Below are 20,355 nucleotides of genomic sequence, written 5' to 3'. Positions count from 1 at the left end.
AAGACATTCCAACTACTAAGTGGTTCCCTTGCAGTGCTGCAGCCTCATCAGGGATTGCATCCCACTCCAGAGCTGCCTGCCTTGTTCACAGAGCCCAGGCTTTGGCCAAACTAGAACTGTTTGGCACTTAGACGTGAGCACATTTCCAGAATGAGATCAAATATTCTGATGTCTGACTGTTGCTCTTCCACCATGGCACAGTGGAGATGTGTCAGACTTGTTAAAGGGAACATATTGCCGATTGGGATTTGAATTATAGTTTGATTATCATTTACTGTCTTAGTGGTGTGTCAGACACATTCAGTTCCTGCGTTGTAGTTGTTCTGTCTGTTCCATCTGCACTCTGAAGTAGTTTTGTTATGGTTGCTTAGAAAAAATGTTTTAGTGAGTTTCTTGTGAGGTGGAAGTACAATATTGCTGCTACTGAGATTGATCCGGGCCACACAGGCAGCTGTCACTGGAAAGAGCAGGGAGCCCTGCAGTTGTCTCTGTGTGTGCCTGGGATGCTGTCACCTGAAATGTTAGCACCTGGACTCCCTTGTTAGGAGGCTAAAAAAAAAAAATCAATTGTGAAGCTTTGCATTGAAATGAAATAAGTTTAGAAGCAAATAGAAGATGTTTTAAAAAAATAGGTATTCGTGTGTCCTGAATGCTTACTTGTGGTACCAGTGGGATTTTTTTTTTCTTTTTTGTTATTTTTTGTTATGGAGAATTCTGCATAACACATTGAATACTTTGAGGTTAAAAGCTGGTGGGATCTTGTTCTTCACCCCATATACTCTTAGCATCAAAAGCCATACAGTTTTGTTTATATTCCTTAATATTTTTCAACCCGTGCTTCCTGCTATTAATTTTTTTGAAGTTATTCTATTACATCTTGTCATAAAAAAAGACAGAAATAAAGTGTATATCTGTTTAGCCCAATGGAAGGAGGAGGAGAATGGAAAACAAAGACAGAAGGGTCATTTTCAGCAATTAGACACCTCTTTCTCCAATAACAAAGTAGTTGTCAATTAAACAAGTGACTTCAGATCAATGGTAACAGTATTTTCAGAGCCTTGCCCACACCACAAAATAGCCTTTTCTTAATTTTTTGTGGGTATGTCCTTAATCATTCTCTTGCATTTTAGATTAACATATTTAATGGAAGTTCTGACATTTTCATGTGCTCCTTAACACATCAGTATGTGCTCTGCTTTTCTACTTTTTCTGGATGCGTATATACTCTATATAAAATTAAAACAAGGGGGCATGCTAATTTTTCTTTTGTATTGTCTGTTCAGCTTTGAATGCCACACAGCACGCTATAAGGTGCTGTGACATATCAGTTACTTATAAATGACTTATAGGGTTCTGGTATTACAGTAGGAGTCATGTGGAAAATGCCACGGCCATCTGCAGAGTGGAAATCTGGAAGCACTGTAACACCATATACAGCACCCGTCCATTCCACATGGCACTGACATCAGTCTGAAGAACAGCACTTACGAAATGATGGTTATAAAATGACTGAGGCTGATGATACAAAGAGCTTTTTAAGAGTGTCCCTCGCGTACGTCTGAAAGAATCTGTACAGTACCAGATCAGTATTTGATATCAGCAGTTTCAGATGTGGAAACATTAAAAATATTAGTAAAATAACAGGGTAGTCACAAGCAAAGCAGAAGTTACAGTGGACTGGGCAGCAGCTGAATGTTTCCTAAGATCACAACATTGTCACCAGCAGCAGGCACGCAGGAGGATGTGGAAGCCTGGCATTCACAACACAGTGCACCGTTGCCAGCCTGTTCCCCCGGCACTTTTCCAGTGCCTTGGCCTCTGTGCAGGTTTAGCTTAGATAGAGTTTTATTTTTCAGGTAGTGAGTGTAATTTTTATAGCCCTTTTTGCTTCTGCCAGTCCATTGTCTTACTGAGGGGTAGGGCTTGATTCTGTTTTTCGTGTAGCTGAACTGGTGCCTCCTGTGTGCTGCAGTGGCACGGGGATTTCAGAGGACTTGTGTGAGAGTCCCGGAGACAATTCCCATGGTATGTTTGATGTTGGGGGGGCCTGTGTTTTTCCCACCACAGCTCCCATCGTAGGAGGTCCACTGAGGACATGATGAAGTGTGCTTGTAGCATTCTGCTAATTTACAGAAGGAACTGTCGTAACCCTAGGCATGGACAGCGTGCAGGCAACACAGATATGACTTAAAGTAATTTTTACCTCCTCCTGGGCTGCCCCTTCCAGAAGAAATGAAGTGCATTATCTGCCTAAGGAAATACAGGCAGATGAAAACTCAATTTTAGTTATTCGGGGTCACCTGGTGAACAGGGGACTGGAATGGAAGGACAGCTTTGAAATTCTTTGCTCATTGAGTGCAGGAGTAGAACCAAACTCCACCGATCCTTCCACAGAGCTACTGTAATGCTCTCCTCATTATTGCATTGCATAAATAACCAGCTACTGCCACTTACCTTTATTTCCAGCAGGTAACTCCTTTAAAAGACATCTGAAAGTAAGGTAAACAGCATGCTGATAATTTCTTCCTTTTAGATAGTTGCTGTGGCTACTGTGCTACTGCACTCTGGGAAGAAGGATGTTGGCAACAGACAAGACACCTCACTCAGAGCAGTATGAGGAAAGATCTGTTGATATGAGGCAGTGCTGTAACTCCCTGACTCTTCACTCATTTCCATGAGGATCTCTCTGTGTGTAAGGTGCTAGTAGCTGTGTGTAAGGAATGACAGAACCCATTCAATTGAAAAAGCACAGGGACCCCAGGTTTAGAACATAATTTATTTTTAAATGGAGGCCTTTCCAAAATATCTCTGTTTTGTTCTGGGATTATTGCCAAAAATATGTTTTTATGACATTTTGTAAATGTACCTGTGTCCTCAGATAACATTATTTTTGTTGTTGCTCAAAACTATTCACAAAAAGAAGCAGAAAGAAAGAGGTATGAACTCTATCAAAGTAAGTGCAGGCAGTTACCTAGCAAGGCAAAAGGAAAATGACAGAGATGGTGGGGGAAAAAAGCTGGGTTTGAAATACAACAAAACCTAACTATCTTGCAAAATTCATTCCAGCATGTGAGTTTGCTACAGTGGAGAAATGTGATTGAAGTGCTCATCTTCAGGTTCAGGTGAAGAGAAGTTTACAGGCATCACTTAAAGTTAGGAAGTGATTCAGTAGGTTAAAGGCAGTCAAGAGTTTGGGACTGCTGAAGCAGCACAAATGAGAGAGCCACTCCTGTCTGGAGATCAGGAGGAACGTCAGAGAGAATGAGACTGAAAGTAGATTGAACAGAGAACATGCCTGTTTAAAATCAAAGTTGCAAAGTAAGGGATGTCAATGAAGTATTACCAAGACTTTTCAAATTCTGCTTGGAGATAGGTGAATGTAGCAAAGAAATGTGTACCATAATAAATAGCATTTATATAACATATCCATCACAGGATCTTGAGGTGTTTTACAAAGGCACTTACCTATTTTTACTTTATAGGTGATAGAACTGAGCATATTAAGTGACTTGAGTGGTTTCTTTATGCAGAGAGCCAGTAGCACAGCCAAAGTGATGATCAAGAGCCTCCAGGTACAGCAGTCTAAATGTAAAGATGCTAGAATATGCTCTTTTATGTAAGGTAGCTGTTCATCTCACTGCTGACATTCTGTGCAACTAAACCACAAAAATGCTAGACTGCTGTATTATCATCCCTACGTTACCTGAGTTCAAAGCATCACAAAACTATTTCTAAGCATTGGAAACTGATGTCAAATGTTTATCAAGATAGCTTGTGATTTGTCTTTGCGTTTTGTCTGCATTTCATAGCATATTACAAGCGGCATGTCAGTAAAAAAATAGATTTGGTCTTGCCAGCAACAGAAAGCAGAGAAGGAAGCAGCCGTAGTTGGCTCCCAGCAATGTTCTCTTGGGAACAAGTCTGAACTGAGGCAGCTTAAGGGCTCTTTAGTTAAATTAGAGTTTTCCTTCAGTCCTCTACATGATGCGGTTGTTCTTTTAAGGACACCACCATTTTGCAAACATCTAAAAAAAAAAAAAAAAAAAAAAGAATTACAGTCTTAGGAAACAGGCATCTTGTTGCACTGCCTAGGTTGTAGTAGATGCCAGTTCACAATACACAGAGAAAATACCTCTTGGTACCATATGAAAGGGAGCAGCCACATTCCATAAAACACTGGAGAAAAACTGTCTCTGGTGGAGATGTTTTTATCTTTAAGGCACAAAAATCTTGGGAGATGTTAACAAAGAGCTATAGATAATCTTACAAACAACAAAAGGGAGTTGTGGCCATCCCCATTACTGGGGTTCTGAGGCAGAGCTGGAATGCTGCCGTGCGTGTCAGTCCTCTCTGCTGCCCCTATTTCATAGCACTGCAGGGGGCTGAGTTTTAGAGACTGTTTACATGATTATTTCAGTTGTTTGGGGCTCTTCCAGAAAACTCGTCTTGTGCCCCTATTTAGTTGTAAGTTATCTGCCACTTCTATTACTGTACTGGGTTCCGTTTCATCTGTGGATTAAGTTTACATAGATGAAAGTAGACCTGGGTACATCCCAGTCCCCAAAACAGCTGTTTTCCACCTTCCAGCTCCTCATTTTAACATCACGTTTTTGCTGATTCTGGTGTATTCTCTAGTCATTGTATCTCTGACATGTGCGGTGGCTTCTTAGCAGTCATTATCATGGTACCAAAATGCCTTCACAGTGCTTCCTCCACCTGGCATGTCACAGCTGGAAGATGGTGCTGATTGTCCTGGATGAGCTGGATAAGAGGGAAAAACAGATAATCGTAGAAATTACTAAGTTTGGCATTGTGATTTATTGCCTTCCAGTAGTGCTTAGTCCCACAATCCTCGATGCTACCATCTCAAACGAGGTGTACTGAAGAGATCAACAGATCTTGGAGCAGGAGGATGCGAACTTATTTGGAAAGGCTCCAGTGTCGAGTGGCCACAGCAAAAGAAGCATAAGTGGTTTAATCATAGGATATTCATGCCGTGGTGACTCACTGATCATGGGTGGATTGCTGTGCTTGCATATCCAGAATCCACCAGGACCTCTAAGTGTGGACAGGCTTTGGCAAGACACTGAAAAGCGTACAAGTGTGTGTGCAAACAGAGAGTCCTTTTTTCTGTAACTTATCAACAGAGTTGTCTCCTTGGAAGTCTGAGCACGAGGATGGCAGTACTCTCGCTGTTTTGCTCAAAGCTGTAAGCAACCTTCAGTAATGTGGATAGTCAGAAAATATGCCAGACTTACGTAGTGGCCCTTAAGGAAAATTACTCACTGGAGCCATTTATACTGGCTTGTTTTTGCAGGGGAAAAAAAATGTTTTGGCCTAGCATTACAGATCTTAAATCCATGAAAACAAAAATATTGAAGGTGTTTCTGTTTGCATATTGAGTTGTGCTTAAAGGAGATAAATATCAACAACAGTATGGTGGAAGTAACAACAATTGGGACTTAGTTTATCATTTCCTAGCTGCTTTCTTTTGGTTCCTGACTGCAGCAGTCATTTTACTAAGTTTAAGTAAATGATTTTGTTTTCGTATTAGCTTTTAAAGACAGGAGAAATCCTCATATTGGTGTGTGCAGATCTGACCTGCTTTTCCTAACTCTTTTAACAGTATCTTTTTGAGAAGGGAATAGAGGAAAAAAAAGCACATTGTTTGCCCATTGGCAGTAATGTTTCCTGTCAGACAGCAGAAAGTGGGGGGAAAGGTATAATAAAGCTCACGGCTGTTACTTAATCTTGAAAACGTGACCTCCACTGGAGGTGGAAAATACTTTAGGAAGCCAGTTAGGGAGGTTGAAAATGTGCAGAGCATAAAATTAATATCCTGTTGTAAAAACAAGCTAATACAGAAGTGGAAACTCCAAGAAGTTCTAATTTTCACTAGGAAGAAGCAGTTAAGCATAGGATTGTGCAGTAGTTCAGGTCAGAAGGGACCTGACAAGGGTCCAGGCTCCGCTCAGAGCAGGGTCAGCTGTGAGGCCAGCCCAGGCTGCTCAGGGCTGTAGCCAGTCTCATCTTGAAAACCTCCAAGCGTAGAGATTACACAACTGTAATGCTGAAGGAGAAATTGAGGTGGTAATATGAAGAAATGAAAAATAAGTTTGTGCTTTACAGTGTAATGTAGTTTTCAAAAAAGCCCAGACTGCCTGCACTGTATCTGCAAAAACTTTATCCTGTGGAAGAAAGTGGCAACAGCTGGCCTTGGCTGTTAAGAACAACCTGTCAAATTCCCGTACTTTGCCAGTAGTTAATAGCCTATAATAAGCTACCTTGCCAAAGTAACAAGCACTTTAAGATGCTCAGTCGGGAGAGAAAAAAATGAAATGAAAGTATCACCCATTGAATATGCAAGCTGCATGATTTTTTAAGAATCGCTACCAGTATTTGGCTTCATTTTGGCTTTTTCAGTTACAATTTAACAGCAGTACTGTGTATTTATGTACCGCCAGTGAATTTCTAAAGCACATAAAAAAGCTTCTTCAAGTTATTAGTTTGGCCATATAGCCCGCATTGATGCCTTACTGTTGTACAGAGAAATGATAAACCCAGGGTGACGGAGCATGCCTGTGGCAGCTGGGTGGTAAAAGCCAGGTAATTCTGCTCTTTGGGTCTCAGCGGTTCCCCTCCACGGGGAAGAGGTGACAATACTAAGGTCATACAAGAGAATTCTCTGTGAACAATGAATACTTTCTTCTAAAAAGGTCTCAGAAAATGCTGGGAAAAAGAATGTTGAGAAGCAGTATGCTTCATGTATGTATTCTACACTTTTTTTCCCCTTCTGATATTAGCAAAAATGAAGAGCCTAGTAAATGATCTCCGTATAAAGAAACCCCAAAACAAGAAAAGAAAAATGAAGAAGGCTGGCTTTGAGGCCGTTTACAGAGCTGGAGGAGTGTGGGGCTAGTGCAGTCCAGAACTTAACATCTGTATCCTGCTGCTGCTAAAATATGGGTGTAGTCACAGTTGTTTGCCCTTTCCTTGCAAAATGGAGGTTAATAAACATCCCTAACAAAAGAAGCAGGTGTGACTTAATCACAGCTGTTACCACAGACAGGACTGTGCCAGTTATGTTTGCATCGCATTTATATTTACAGAAACAAGTTCGTTCAGAAGAAAATTATCTGTCTATGAATCTGTGCTTACATCAAAGTATGCCTATTAAATACTTCTTCCATACAGCCGAGAATGGAAACGGAAAGATAACATCACAAGTTAAATACTTGTTTAAAATACTGAAATAAATGTTAGGGAAAAAAAGGGGGGTCGATTTCTAGAGCATCTTATTGTTAAGTATGTTTTCATAATCAGTACCAGCTTCCCAGGGAGGATAAGGGGCAGAGAACAGTTTCCACAATAACTATCAGATCACTCGTGAAGGTTACTACAATATTTGCCTTGCCTATTCCATGCTTTGCTATGTAGTCAGAAGCAGGTTTCTGTGTTTTCAAGAGCTGTTCAGGCATAATTAGAGGCTCAAAATGAGTTGAAGTCTCAGCTGGTGGCCTAGCATTTGTTTTCATGCTGCAAGTCATTCAAGATTCATACATGTATAACTTTTTTATGGAGTAAGGGGATATCTGCGATCCAAGTGCTCTGTTATACCTCTGTTTTTATGCAAGGTATCATGCACTCCATGTCCAGCTGAAATGTCTTCTGCCCCTTAACGTGGCAGAGTTGTGGTAGCTGCTATGCCTCTGTCTCTCTGAGGCAAAGGCTACGATGTAATAGTAATAATGTTATATAACGGTGCATTCATTTCATTTGTAATACATCGCAGCAACAGGGTCATTTCTAAAAATATTAGGCACGCAGGGAGTCGGGCTCCTCTGGAGTCTGAAGAAGGTTTCCATGGCAGGAGCTGTGCCCGGGGGAAGAGGGCTGTGGCGTGCAGATGGAGCATGGCTAAGTGAGCAGAGCAGGTCAGAGCGGGTGTGTGGCCAAGGTGCCTCCGGAGGAAGAGCACTGACTCACTGCGTCCTCCGACGGGCTTGGAGGGAGCGTTCTGGCGGAGTCCCTTGGCAGAGGGGAGAGCTGCCTTTCCCCAGCCACGCAGGCTGTGGGTGAACCCGGGGCTCTTGCCGATGACTCCCCCCCAGCATGCAGCCGGATGGTTTCTGTAGGGAGCACAGCCCGTGGCTGACCACTCACTGCATACAAAGAGGTTACTCCCAAACAATGCCACCACTGCATACGCAAAGAGGTTACTCCCAAACAACTTCAGATGCGTGACTTTTTAAAGCATCTCTCTTTCCCTATATTCAAAGATCCTTTTAATGAGGGAGTGCATGTGTCAGCTGAGTTCATTTCAGTCGCGTTACAAGAACCATCTCTTTAAAAACAGAACGTGCTGGTGCTGTAGAACGCTATTTTTCATACTGTCAAAAAAATAATATAAATTGAGGTAAAGCAGACTGTAGTCAGGTGTATTCTGCTCTGAGGTCGTTCCTTTCTCTGTCCCTGGCTGCCATGCAGTAGTGTGTTGGTGGAGCACCTGCCATCTTTGCTGTGGACACAGGACAGTTTTTGGAAGGGGAGTTGGAGGAGGATCATGTAAGCTCTGTATTTGCCTTTTCAGTGCAGGCAGGAAAACAGAAAATAAGAAGTTGTTTATCTGTGTATATAACACATATGTTTGGGAGACTTCAGTCAACTTATCCTTGAGACAACTGAAATTATCTATGCGTGAAAAGGCTATGATGTAGATATCCTTCAGTTACACAATCTAATCTGTTCACTTAGAAACTTACTGCTGATTTAGAAATGAAATATGATACACAATGAAATGTTAATTTAAAAAGTTTTAATTCAAATAACAATGTTCACATGCTCACCATCCTGCTTGATTCACGACATGGAATCACGTTTTGGTTAAGATCTCGTTACTTGCGTTGTAGCATTATGAAGCACTAAGGCAATGACATGTTCTGAAGACACATTTACCTCATTGCTCTCCTGGCTCTCACGAGCAGGTTGTACAAGAGAGGGCTTGCGCTGCTGGAGGGAGGCATCGCTGTTCACACCCTTCTCTCTGGGCATTTCATGACCATGCATGGGTAAAGCTGACCCTGCATATATATGAGCAAAGATTTTGCAAAGCTCAGAGTTTATTTCTGCCTTTTAATATCATGAGGGCAACAGCTGCTATATGATCCTGTGCCTTTGCAGATAGAATAAACATCGTGCATGAGTTGTAATCCTTGTTGAATATGCTTATGCAGGTAGAGATTATTTAACTGATTTTCCCAAATGATCTAAGCATTCAGTGATTACCCCTCTAATTTATTTCTGTGCCAAGAATAACGAGTGGGTTAACTGCTCATGATGCAGCTCTGGCTGGGGAACAGAGAGAGGAGGTTTCATGTGAGTTACAGCAACTAACTCTGGTGTTCATGGGGGGAAAAGGCCTCCACCTTGCCTGTGTAAATCTCTGTCAGCCCCCATTGCTGCCTCCAGATTACAGGGCTTTTCAAGAGAAACAATTAATTATCTTTATAATCAATTTGTCAGGGCCATTAAGGCCTATATAGTGCAGCCAGGGCCCCGACACAGACACAGAAATGGAAAGAAGTAGGCTGGAAAGAAAAAATAATCCGTACTGCATGTGAAAAAGGTGTTTCTTCTCATAAAAGTTTTTTGGATGCTTTCTGTGGTGACTTAGGGGCTAGGCTGGCTCTGGTTTTCGCATGGCCTTGGCATACATTGTTCAGAAAACAAAGAGGTGCCCAGCTGTGAAAACAGAATATGGATACCCCGATAGAAACTGTTGGAAGCAATATGAAATCTGTTTGTCCAGCAGCACATGTCTGAAAAGCAGCAGTGCATGTATTTGATAGTCTGAGAAATGTCGGTAGGCCACGTAGCCAGGAAATAGTCACAGGGCTTATTTCAACCTCTGTATTTATAATCGGGCCTTCAGGAGACAAAAAAATTAAAAAAAAACCAAAAAGGCTGTTTTGAGGGCTGCCCCTTTAATGAGAAGCTTTGTAAATGTATGCGAAAATAAGTCTAAATAAAAGTTTCTGTGGAAGACCTCCTTCAGTATACTTGTTACATTTATCATTAGGAGCTGTAAAAATCACTTCAGTGTCAAGCATCTTGTTGTCAATTATATTTGCTCATCTTAAAACAATACAAGAAGTAAGACTATTATATGACCCATAACATTTGGCAATATTGACTTCTCCAGTTTTGAAAAGGCTTTCAGAAAGACTTGCTAGTTGAGGAGCAAGATTTATGGGGAGAAGCTGTATCTTCTGGTAGAGGACAGCGTAGCTTTGGAAATGATGGGCAAGCCTTTAGGCAAAGGGATTGAGGGACTGAAACCAGCTGCACTGACTGGGCTTCTCTGAGAAGCTTGCTTTAATGCTTGTCCGTGCTTTACCTGCTCTGAAAACAAGAAGCAGTTCAGTCCCTAGGCTCTTGCTTTAGCACTTTTCACAAGTATTAAAATCTCACACATTTAAAAAAAGATATGGCACTTACAGTTTTTCAGCTTGCACACTGGATTGAACTGACAGATGTGTAAAGAAAAGATTTAGCTAATGAAATCGATATAATGTGCACTTTTCTGTGAAGTCTGTGCTGCCTAAAACCATAGAAACGTAAGACATGAGAAACACTCATCCAAGAGTGGTAAATTCCATGTCTGCCCTGTTAGCTTTACACTGTAAATATTTTCACTTTGAATCTTTCTGTACTGTCTGTATACATTTTAGCTAGATGAAAGCATCGTTCTGATTAGGGCCTCTTGGCATCACTGTGGTATAGGTTGTGGCATGTGAACCTATACAACAAGGAAGATTTCTCTGGTAATGCAGCAGAGTCAGGAAAACTTCTGACTGCGTATTTCTGAGATGTAAAGCTGAAGTTTAAGTAACGATACACCCATAGTCACATACGTTTATCTTCTCAAATGCTAATGTTTTCTGAGTAAGCAAATGCACAACCAGTTTTAACCAGCAGCACTCAGCTAAGATTGAAATCGAGTTCCCCCCTTCCTGGAGACACATGCCACCAGTGAGTTTCCCTGAAGAGCTTCTGGTTTGGCAAATGTAAATCAGTTTACAGATCTGTTTGCAATATAAATGCTTAGAAAGCTGGACTGAATCTAATAAAATGAGAGAAGTGAGGTTTGGACTCTGTATCAGTATAAGCAGCGTGATGACTCAGAAATTCTCATTTAGTACTTCACATCTTTTTGAACCTTGTCTGCTGTGTTGGACATACCCAATATTAATCTGTGATCAAAACTTGATTTTGTAAATCTTGAACCAAAATCATACTTAATTACTTCTCAAAAATATCTTACTGAAAATGTATTAAAGGTTGTAGTTAATGGGGCCAAGTGTAAAGAGCACGCATGTTTTCTGAGGACTTTTGAGTGACTGAGTGACAACTGGTTTCACTGGGTCCATATACAGCCAATACTATATATATCTCCAAATGAAAAGAATGCACATCTAAGGATTTCTTGCGCATGCTTGCTGGCATATCTTACAGGACCACTTGAAAAATGTAATGCAGTTATCCAGGGAACGAAGCAAGCAATCTTAGCTCAGATGAGGTGTGGGTGCCTTACCTCTAGGATGCCTTTCGTCCATAGATGGGGAATCTGCAACTGAGGAGATCTTTGTGCTTGGAGTGTAGGTAAATGCTATGTAAGTGTAGGTACATAATTATGTTACCGTTGCCAGTAAAGCCAGCTTAAAAAGTCCCCATCTATGGCCACTTATTCCTGCCTCTGTGCTGCAAGGATAATTTTTTAACCAGTATCACTTTAGTTAGCCCCATACAGAGTTAGCTTGGTGCAGCTGTGGAGGTGGTGATGTGGTACAAGGGCAGAAACAAGTGGTCAAGTAGCATGAGAAGAACACAGGGCTTCCATCACATTACTGTATATTGCCTGCTGATTTAATGTGCTGTTGTGTACCGAAGCCCAGAAGATAACCCATGGCATGTTTTGGTTTTTTTCTGACAACAACAGGTCAGGAAATAATGCAGTATCTTCCCACACCAAGCACTTTCTGTTCTATTAGCCTCTCTTGTATCTTGCCATCTTGAAACTGCTATATAAAATTAAAACTTTTAAACTTATTTTAAAAACTTGTCATAAGTTTTATGTGTATTATTAAAAAGATTAATATTAACCACACTGTAACAGTTACAGATGAAATATTCTACCAGGGCATACTGCAAAACCACATGTTGTCCCTGGGAGCTAAATTTTGCTATTGATTGCAGACACAGCTAAAATAGGGTATGTAATATCATGGATAACCAGATGTCTCCTTAGTTGCTACAGACTAAAAGTGACTGAAAAGCACCCTTAAAATGGGAAGTACGTGATGCTCAGTAAATTTGTCTTAAATAAGATCATTTGAGGGTTTATTGAAACAGGGAGTTAAAACCCATAAAACTGTGTTCTACTGTAGTATTTTATAGCAAAATACTACTTGACACATTCATGGCTCAAGCTTAATATATTTTTGCGTGATAATGGTTTTAAAGGGAGCCACAACAAAACCATCGCAGATAGTGGTGACATCACTGTGCAACGTAAACATCCAATAATCTTTAGTTAAGAAAGCTGCAGGGGGCACACGTTAAAGTAACTTGAGTTCCTTCCAGTGACAGAAACAGCAATCTTTTTAATGTGCTTTTCTTTTAACTGTTCTTAATATATGGAGGTAAAACCAAAATTAAATGCTAAGGTGGAAAGGGTTCATAACCCTATGGGCATGACCACAGGAGCTTAATCCCCTTACTTACCTCCTCAAAACCTTACTGAAGTCACTTTTATAAAGCAGGTGCTACTAGGACAGAGCTACCAACTAAGGTAAAGATTACACTGGAATTACTGGGTGTAATCTGGTGTTCCTGCTTTTAAGTACACCGTTAGTCCCTTGACTTGATGGACTTGTGCATATGAATTGTAAAAGAATAGATGGAGTCTTGTACCAGTTGTAATAAGAAAACCTAAAACAAACCTTGAGGTTCTAAAAGTAAAAATCTGAGCAGAAATCAAAATGAATTATAGTTTATAAATGTCAGTAATTTGTTTCCACCTTTTTGCAGTTACCCACTGAAGTCTTTCTTATATGAAGAATCAAGATGCCAATGAACTCACCTTTTGCAGTATTATCACTAAACTCTGTTAGCAGTATAACAATTTCCAGTAGATGTTTTTGTGTTGAATAGCACAATTTTCAGTAAATATTTTCACGTTATATATGCCCTTCTCATTAACAGAAACGAGTCACAATTATTTCCGGTGGTACTCATAGCAACCACTATTATTTGTGCTCAAGAAACTGGAGAAGCGATCTCATGTTTCAGAACTATCTGGGTTGGAAACCCACACCTCTGCAACCCCCTGTCCTCCCGGGCTTCATTCCTCCTCATACATGGGGATTTCTGTTTGGGTTTCAGACAACACTTTTGTCACTTTGTATCTGGTACAAGGGTTCCTGGAAAATTTCTGGTTTTGAATATAGAGCTGTTTGCCAGCAGGGTAATTAAATCAATCAATTTTATTATGCTGTCCCTGGGCTGCCTCTCCAAAATACTCACAGTTTATAAGTAACAAAGAACTTTATCCTGATGTGCGTTCCTTCCTCACTTCTGCTTATCAAAGTTACCTGTGCAGTTAGTCTTTGGTACTTGTTGCTTATTGTCTGGGAAAGCGTTTTTAAGAATGAACTGGTACTCATGCTTTCAGAAAGCAAAATATGAAAAAAAGAATTCTAGCTCAGTGGAGCATGTGTGGCACATGTCTGCGGTGTAGGTGTTTATCGGACTGGAACCACATCAGCAGCGAATATGCGCCTGCTTAGGCTTCATGTCTGTCTCTGGTTATTTTTACTGTCCCCTGTTTACCAAATAAACGTGGAGAAAGTAGAACAATTCAGAATATCTGACAATTTGATGTCCAGTGGCTACTTACAGTGAAGCATTTCATAAAATCAGCCTTGATCAGCTGCAGTGCATTTAAATATACAGTCCCATTCACAAAACTTCTGTCTGAGATGGGAAATAGAATAACTTTACAGAAAATTTCTGTAATAAATTAGCTCTGCTGGCATGAACCAAGGTTAAAACTCACAGATAACGTTTTCTTAAACAGCGGTCACGGATTTTGTCACTACACAGAATTACACAGATTACAAAGGTTCTCTTAAGACCTGGTCCAAACCAAGGAGTCAAGAGTTTCTTTTTATAAGGGTATCCCAAAATAATGACCAAAGAGACTACTCTTCAGCTCTACAGTGGTAAATTCTTTAAAGTATTTTAAAGCTGAAAATAACCTTGCTTTGCTACTGCAATCTACTTTTAATTCTACTTGTACGCTTGCCATTAGCCTACAAATTGAAGTGGTATTCTGACTGAACAGAAAAACCTTGCACTGTGTTAAACTAAATGCTTTTTTTTTTTTTTTTTTAAGGTGTTAAACAAGAGATAACAATGACTTTAGAACAGCGGGAGTTTAAGACAGGCTGACTGGCAAAATGGGTTGTGTTTATACCTGGTCAGGGCATATCCAGCCTCTGGTGTGATCTTGAGGTATAGGCTTTAACCTGTTCATGACGGGTAACGTACGGATGGTTGGGATTTTGTCTTAACAGTTCCAGTGTGTGAGAGGCCATGAGTTATTGGAAGACTGTGTTCACGGTGTATTGGGCAATTATCTGCAGCGTCTTTCGAAGAGGCACCTGCAGTGGAACATAGCCTTTCAAACAGGAAGCAGATAGAGGAAGCAAGCTTTAACTGCGTGGAAGTGGGAGGAAGATAAGAATCATTACTAGACATCATTACTGCTTTAATTTTTTCCCTGGGGACTTGGTTCAGCAAGACACTGAAATTCTGTGCAATTTTAAGGACATGAATTTCCCATGGCTTTCTTTAAACCACTTACTTGTTTCTTGAGGTGGAAACAGGTACTTTCTTCTCTTGCGGTTTACATGGTGAATTCTGATGTTCTCTTCCCCTTTTTTCTTTATTCTTGAAATGTTGAAATCAGGTGGCAATTACAAATTTAGAACATACAATATCAACTAAACTGCTCAACATCATTGGTAATATATAGGCATATTTATAGCTAAGTATCCCAAGACTACATCATAGGGCAGCAAAACCGTCTGATCTCTCAGATCTGATATGAATTGTTCCCTTTCTGAGCCGCACACACCACAAAACCCACAGGAAGTTGTCTCTGTAGTCGCTGCGGTTCTGCAGTTTCCTTCTTCCCCATCTTTAAGTGGTCAAAACATTTCTTAAAAAGTTAAGTCAACACAAAGTAGAGAATAGACTTCCTGTGCTTGCAGTGTAACAGATACACGTTCCTTCAGCTAGAAGGAAGGATTCACACATCTAATTGTCCTTCTGTGTCCTTTGAATCAATTTAGGGTTATGGTTTGAACTATACTGATTAAATAGAAGTTTTATTTTTAGGTTTCCTACCAAGAAAATATAATAGTACTTTTTTTAGACGTCTCCCACTAGCAATTATTTAAAGGATGAGCAAAGCACTTGCTTTTCTTCAGCTGTTGACTTCTGGAAGCCATCCTGTTTTCAGGACCTGAAAGGGCAGCATCAGGAATATAGTTTAAAATTCTGCTCCTTCAGCTAACAGATGGGACTTGGTATATATCTGTCTCTGACTGAATTTACTATATATAGGGCATATATATGCATAAGCAGTGACATGTATGTATCTCTTGCTATATATATCGATACGTGTGTATATATATACACGGACACTTACTGTTTCCTTAAAGCCTTTTTAAAGGGAGTCCATGAATGCACTGGAATCCCAATAGTCTTACAAACATAGAACTTGCTCATTTTAGCAATTAATTTCATAATACTTTATTAAGAATCAAAACACAAAAGTTAAACCAGAGTATCATTCAAGGTTTCTTTTCACTTAATATTATTATTTTAGGTTGATTTGACCAACATTTGACAAAAATGTGATCTGGCATTTTCAGTACTGTTGATGGTAGATTTGCTTGTGAGCAGTTCAGTAATGAGGAGATGAAAAAGTTCTCCCGAAGGAAGAATTGGAAAGGACAGGAACATCTTCCTGATATTGCTTTATTTAAAAGACAGCAAAAACATTTGCTGAAATAATTTGTATCTACCAACAAACCTAGCATTTCACCAGTGCTAATAGAGTAAGATAGCATTTCTAGCTCCTCTAATTCATATCAAGAGTACAGATGGAGTTTTAAACAACCATTGGAAGGAAGGATGAAGGCAGATGGGGAGGGAGGGAAGGAAAGGAAGGAACAAAGGAAAAAACAGGAAAAAAGAGAGTGAGAGGAAGGAAGGAAGGAAGGAAGGAAAGAAATGAATCCCATTAGTCTCTGTGGGCGGGAAATTACGTATGTCCTCTCCCAGACTGGTGAGAGATCGTCTGTGGTCATTTATATCCACTGCCAGATGTTTCAAACCCCTCGATAGAAGTTAATAATATTGCTAAATAGACCCTTTCCTTGTGAAATTCAGTGTATGGATTGATGGCATTTTCTCATCCAGTGCAAGATGATAGAAAAATGGCACCTCCATCTTCACTGGAACTTTCTTTGCTTTGTGTTTTTCTTTCACCTTTTTATTTGCTCCCCATCTTTCTCCCAGTACCCAAACAACTACTTTTCTTTCCCATGGTCCTTCCCCCTTATTTTAGGGATCCATCTCCAGCTCTCTGTGTTCGCATGCCTGTGGTCCTCTTTCACTCCCCTGCCATATGCCTCATCTTGGTTTACAGTCTGTAATCTCTGTTTCCAGCCCGTCCTCCTCACCAGCCTGCAGGCATTGCTCACCCTCCCCAGAACTGTACTTACTCAAGTGGGGGTAGGTGAAAGGGAGGGATTACTCTGACCTACTCTTTATCAGTTCAGCGTCCCCCGAGTTTCCTTTCGTGTGTCTCCACACCTTGAAAATCTCCCCCCTCCTTCCTGCCGTGATCTCAGCTTTTTCCTTCCTTCCTCCTCCGGTGAATACTTGTAGACTCCGGCAATGAAGCATGCAGGCATAAAAAATGTCACATTCCACCTTCTGCATGTGCAGATAGTTTAAAAATCAAATACCTGAGCCTTAGTTACATCTCGCAATTAACAAATCAAAAGTCTGCAGTAGTGTTTTCGTGGCAGGGGCCAGCGGAGGAGCTTTGGTGAAGGGCCGTGCTGCAGTGTAGGAGGACTCGCGTGGGGCTGAGCCCTGCGGAGCTCAGCGCAGCCTCTGCGGGAAGACAGGAGCGAAGCCACCGTGTTGGGGTACTCCGGGAGCAGCCGGGTGCCAGGTAGCCCCCCGAGAGCCAGGGACGGTGCTGATGCAAGCTAGAGGTTACTGGAGCTTTGAGGCTGTCCTTGTATGGTCTGGGGAGGGGGTTTGCTGTAAGGGAGAAGGTTCTAGTGGGTTTCCTCTGCCCTGCAGCACCGTGTTCTCCACACGATGGTGGAGGAGTTGGCCCTTCCCCCCGATTTCAGACTGCTGCCTTGGGAATTTGCTTCAGCTATTTCCTGGAATATGAATTTGTTTATTTTCAAAGGAGAACAAACGTAAACCTCATACAGTAGCTTCGGGTAGGGCATTTCTTTGTAGAGGAGTGATTCGGATCATTGAATTGTTGCCTATTTTTAAGAACTTAAGTGCTTCTGAAGATTGCAGGGAGCACAAAAGCAGCAGGTAGCACATGAGAAGCACAAGTGCAAGAAGGTTGTGGCCCCGGTGCCTTTTACTGTTACTTGTACCGCGTGGAGCGTTTGCAAAGCATGCGCAGAATACTCCAGATTTTCATCTAGGATTTGATCTCCCCTACTCTCACTGGAAGCTGATGTATCTGAGATTAGTTATGGAACTTTTGCTCTAGTCTAATATTCAAAGAGTAAATGAATCAACCTAATAAGCTGTGGCCCATAGCGATGTGGCTGATACACCGACCGTGCCATCTTTTCACTGAGCCTTGAAGCACTTTAGCGGGTGATTCTTTTGGAAGTGGTTTGAGTAAGTTGTGAGTTGGTCCCACAAGAGGTGGGAGCAGGTGGTCACCTCTCCGCCGCCAGAGCCCTCCTGTTGCGGGCAAGGGACCTGTGCCCTGCCCGTGCCCACCCCCCTCAAAATATTGTCAAATTTTCAAAAAGCCTTTTTGTAAATGGAAGAAATAATTTTTTGCAGTGTTTAAGTAAACGCTCACTTTGTAAAAGTCACAAACCCCTTCACCTAAAATCCTTGAAATTCATTTTCTAAAGCCTGAGGCAGCAGTTCAGGGAGCTATAGGAAATGCTAAGGCTATGCAGTCACCACCTTCAACGAAATCACATCTCCCACGTTGTTTTCTTTTTGTATCTTTATGGCTTTTATCTCAAGAACGAAATGTACAATTCGGAACTGGCGTCCCGCCCCTTCGAACAATAGCCGGTCTGGGCAGCGGCACTCGTCCCGCACTGGTGGCTGGCCCCGGCCCGCAGCCCTTCGCGCCAGGCGCTTGTAGGGCCGAGGGCACCGGCTCGGCGGCACCGGCCCTGCTCGGCCGCGCCGCCCCCCGCCCGCAGGCCCGGCCCGCTGCGCTCGCTGCGTTTCAAACCGCCCCCCACGCTCCCATAGGCTGCGGCCGCCCGGCAGCCGCTCGGCCCCCGCCGCCGCTGCCCGCCGCCCCGACCATCGCGCGGGGGAGCCCGGCGGCGGGCGACGTCTGCGGAGGCCCCCGCACCGAGCGGCGGCCGGCGGAGGGATGAGGCCCGGCGCCTGCGTCTGCCGCTCCGCCGCCGGTCGGGGTGCGGGGTCGGCGGCGGGGCCGGGGGGAGCGGGGGCCGCGGCGCGCTCCCCCTGCCCCCCCCCCCCGCGGGCGGCATGGGCCGTGCCGGCAGGCAGACATGTCAGTGGCTGCGCGGGAGGAGAGGCACGCGGCGGCGGCCGGGCGCGGGGGGGGCGCGCAGCGCGGCTGCTGAGGGGGCGGGCGGGCCCGAGGGCTGCGGCGCCGCTCCCGCCCTCTGCGCCCTGGCGGCGGCGCCCCGGGCGGACTCGGCGGGCCCCGGGCCGCCAGGCGCCGCCGGCCCCGGGAGAGGGACCAGACTTTTATCAAAGTTGAGCCTCCGCTCCCCGTCCTCTGCCTTCCTCCCTTCCTCCTCCCCCGTCCCCGCCCTCTCCCCGCCGCCCTCCTCTTCCTCCTCCCCCCGCGCCCTGGGATGTTTATTCGGGCAGCTGCGTGAGGCGCGGGCGGCGGTGGGGAGTTTCTCTCCCCCGGCCTGAGGAGTTGCAGGCGTGCACACACGCTTCGCCCTGCTCTGGGGGAAAGAAGGAAACAAAATGTCTGCCAGAGCCGCGGCGGCTTCCAGCAAGGTAAGGCTCAGCCCCGGGGCGGCGGCGGCGCTCCCCCCCGCTCCCATCCCGGCCGCGCCCCCGGCGCGCTTTCGGCAGAGCCGCCTTGCCGCCCCTGCCCCACCGAGCCCGCGGCTCCCCGCGCCCGCCCCGGCTGGGGGCCGCTCGTCCGAGGGGGTGGCGAGGCGGCCCGCGGGGCCTCCCGGCTGCCTTCCCCGGGCGCCTCCCGGCTGCCGGCCGCGCCGAGCCGACGCGCAGGTGCCCCCAGCCCCCCGGGCCCGCGGCCGCTGCCCCGCCGGCCGCCCGCCTGGCTGCTCCCTGCCCGCCCGCCAACCTGTTGGACGTGCGGTGGCGCCCGGCTGGCGGGCGGGGAGCGCCGGGGGCGGTGGGACGGGGCCGCGCTGAGCCTGGGCGCGCTCCGGGGCAGGGGCGGCCCGCCCCCCAGGCAGAGTCCCCCAGGCAGAGCCCCTCCGGCGCAGCCCCGGGCGCGCTCCGGCCGGCAGCGGGGCAGGGGCGTGCGGGCGGGCCGTGCCCTTTTGTTCCAGGCTGAAGCGTCGGGTGGCAATTAAGGGAGGTTTAGCCGGGAGAGTCCAGTACTGCAGGATTTTTTTTTTTTTCCTGCAGCCGCTGAATCGGTTGGGAATGATTGTTGCTGACATACGGTAAACAGATTTGGGGCGGCGGTAATCCGTCAGAAACTGGTGCCGGCCCTCCACCTGATCCGTAGGTGTCGGTGCAGGTGTACGCCGCGGGTGTGTACTCTGACCTCCCCACGCACCGCCGCGGCGGGGAGGGACGCGGCACGGCCCCCGGGCGGGGAGGTGGAGTTAGGAACGCTCAACAGGTTATTTCTTCTTCGTGCGAGATTAAAAGGTTTGCTCTGAAACTCGTTTGGATTTAAATTTCAAACTAATTTTTCGCTGCGACTCCCGAGCTGCTGCCCCGGCTCCAGCGGGACGAGCCCCCCCCGTGCGGTAGCCGGTGCTGCGGGCGCCGCTGGCGCTCGGCCCCGGGCAGCTCCCG

At 44.4% G+C, this 20,355-nt stretch overlaps 1 protein-coding gene across 6 annotated transcripts in view; it reads left to right on the top strand.

Annotated features, from left to right (window-relative positions):
• Positions 1 to 2,033: 2,033 nt before the first annotated feature.
• The window catches only part of TJP1 (tight junction protein 1), a 92,038-nt gene continuing 73,716 nt past the window's right edge, over positions 2,034 to 20,355 (top strand). For 5 of the 6 annotated variants that reach the window (XM_080396117.1, XM_080396115.1, XM_080396114.1 and 2 more), the window contains exon 1: positions 2,034 to 19,353. In XM_080396117.1, the coding sequence (XP_080252243.1) occupies positions 19,321 to 19,353 (33 nt within the window). In that variant the 5' untranslated portion in view covers positions 2,034 to 19,320. The remainder of the gene's footprint in view (positions 19,354 to 20,355) is intronic. The other variant, XM_080396116.1, reaches the window with a different exon arrangement.

Source organism: Falco punctatus, assembly GCF_963210335.1.
Source record: "Falco punctatus genome assembly, chromosome: 7".
NCBI lineage: Eukaryota > Metazoa > Chordata > Aves > Falconiformes > Falconidae > Falco > Falco punctatus.
The sequence above is the reverse complement of the archived record's forward strand: the minus strand, read 5'-3'. Positions and strand labels throughout refer to the sequence as shown.